Source organism: Phytophthora parasitica (assembly GCF_000247585.1).
Source record: "Phytophthora parasitica INRA-310 unplaced genomic scaffold supercont2.141, whole genome shotgun sequence".
Taxonomy (NCBI): Eukaryota; Oomycota; class Peronosporomycetes; order Peronosporales; family Peronosporaceae; genus Phytophthora; species Phytophthora nicotianae.
Genome location: NW_008649127.1, coordinates 53,497 through 55,775, shown reverse-complemented (window position 1 = coordinate 55,775; position 2,279 = coordinate 53,497). Strand labels below are relative to the sequence as shown.

General features: G+C 45.6%; 2 protein-coding genes across 2 annotated transcripts; both read right to left on the bottom strand.

Moving 5' to 3' along the window:
- Positions 1-306: 306 nt before the first annotated feature.
- Positions 307-671, bottom strand: PPTG_24645 (hypothetical protein; the record flags this gene model as incomplete). Its single annotated transcript, XM_008918112.1, has 1 exon — positions 307-671. A coding segment is annotated over one exon (365 nt), but the record flags the coding sequence as incomplete, so codon positions are not given.
- A 179-nt stretch (positions 672-850) lies between these two features.
- On the bottom strand, positions 851-1,194 carry PPTG_24644 (hypothetical protein; the record flags this gene model as incomplete). Its single annotated transcript, XM_008918111.1, has 1 exon — positions 851-1,194. A coding segment is annotated over one exon (342 nt), but the record flags the coding sequence as incomplete, so codon positions are not given.
- Positions 1,195-2,279: the final 1,085 nt, after the last annotated feature.

Sequence of the window (2,279 nt, the reverse complement as noted above, 5' to 3'; positions counted from 1 at the left end):
TGACTGCTTCACGGAGATAGCTGTTGGGTCCAGCGCTTTTAATGTCGCCGCGAGCCAATGCTCGCAATCCTCAGGAGGGCGTAAATTGCGCTGGACGTCGTAGATAGCTGCTGACAGTTGTCCAGCGAGCCACCTTTTTGTAGAACTATCGCTCACTTTGTCTGTAAATCTAGTAATGACATGGAAGGGGTCTTGTTTGATCTCTACTCCATTGCCAAAAACTCTCTCGATGACATTACGATTAGCATTGGCGTTGTCGCACACACATATCCGTGGACCATCGGACGCATTAACCATCTTAGATACGAGACTTTGCAAAAGGGTTTCCGTCTCGACATGATTTTCCGATTTAGTTAGTGTTCTTCCCATTATTTGACCTACCTCGTTTTGTACTAGCAGCAACATTCGAATGCTTGCCGACTGTTCTTTACTGCCATCAGCACCATACACCTTCAGCTTACTACAGAACTTTTGTGAGTGATCAATGCGGAAAACACGATCACATTTAGTATCCTTCATCTGTCCAAGACACAACCTAGAGAGTATTTTAGTGTGAGTTAACCACAAGTCCTTCAAAACTTCGGCGTCCAAACACATATGACTTGTCATGTACTGTGCTTCTGTTGGGGGAAGAGGTGGGCTGTAGGCTCTGTCATCTTCTCGCGATACCTCTACGTGGACACCGACACGAGAAAGAAGGCCATAATATCGCTTCTGCCGCCGTCGCTCCACATTTGCTACTGCACCTGCTATTCCTTTAGTCGAAAGCATACCATCATAATGAATATCAAACATGTCCGATGATATGCCTGTCTTGTAAGTTAGCAAATATGGGGAGTTTAGAACAAACAACTTAGATGACGACAGATATGCGTCACTGATGGTAGAAAAAGACTTCTTCGCCCCGCCAGTGCATTGGTAGCGCGCGTAATACAGTACCGTTCGGTGTTCCACGTCCTCGACGGTAAGTTGTTTGTACTGCTTTACCTTGAGCACACAACGGCAGGCTATCACAACACATTTGGGTTTGCGGTTGGGCTCCAGGCACTCTGGAGCCCATGTAAGGGTAGGGAATCCAAACCATTCAGACAGTAGTGTACCAGAAATCATTTCAGGGTAGCTCAGGAAGGGTGGAAACTGGCACCTCGCAATAGCTTCCACCACAGCAGCCTGTACTGGGCTCGTTCTGCCCATGGATTTCAACTGAAAATAAAAATATATATATATATATATATATTTTTTTAATTTTAGCCAGCCACGTGGGTTTAATGGCGGGCGGGCCACCCGCAACCCTGCGGGTTGCGGCGGCCTGCGGCCAAACAATACCGGTCAAGCCCGAAACGGATCTGTCAAAAAATACTGGGTTTGTCCCGCTACAGCAAGACCGTTGGGGACGGACTGGGACCGCTTGTGTTAACCGGTCACTTAAAATGTCCCACCCAGCACTACCAGACCCGAAATAACAGCAACACCATCGTTAATACAAATTTTTAGATAAAGCTTATCAGCTGTTACTTCATAAGTATCAAAAGCACTAAGAGATTATCAACTTCGCTGAACACGAGACACCAGCACTCACAAGTACGTACACTCGACTATGACGAACTGTCTCGGCTTCTACGACGGAACGCTATTTCTACAGGTGGAAAATGCCAATCTACTGGTGCATTGTGATTTCTACAGAAGGGATAGGGAACGTAGGGTCCATTAATTAGTCCATAAGGACTTAAATTTAGTCATCCTGTCAGATTCGTTTGCGGTCTACATGTCGGTAATGTAGAGTAACGATCTTGAAGTGGCTTCAAATTAACCTCCATTGAGCAGTTATCACGTTTTTACGAAGTCTGCCTCTGTCCGGGCATAACAATCGACAAACTCTATAATATACAGTCCATTGCCTAGCTGATATAGACGAATTTATGAGCTTACAATCCAACGAGTGGTGAATTCATTGCATTGTCTATTGTTTAGGGCAGTAAATTGCTCCGGTAGTAGACTTTAATACGTCTTGCTGATCCTGATCCCATACTCGCACATCTGCCCAAATTGTTCTCATAGACCCACCATACCAATGGGTCGTACAGGTACGTCGAGAAGCCACTGAGTGCTTACAACATATCGAAAGCCATGTTTGAATCAGAAACTAATCAGTCCATCTTCGGTCGTCGAGTGACATATTTCAGTGTACGACGACTTAAATCTCCGCGCTAGTTTCAGTGCTGCAGGCAACATTGGAGACCCCAACTAGCCGATTTTGTCGTAGTCCATCCGTGTTTTTT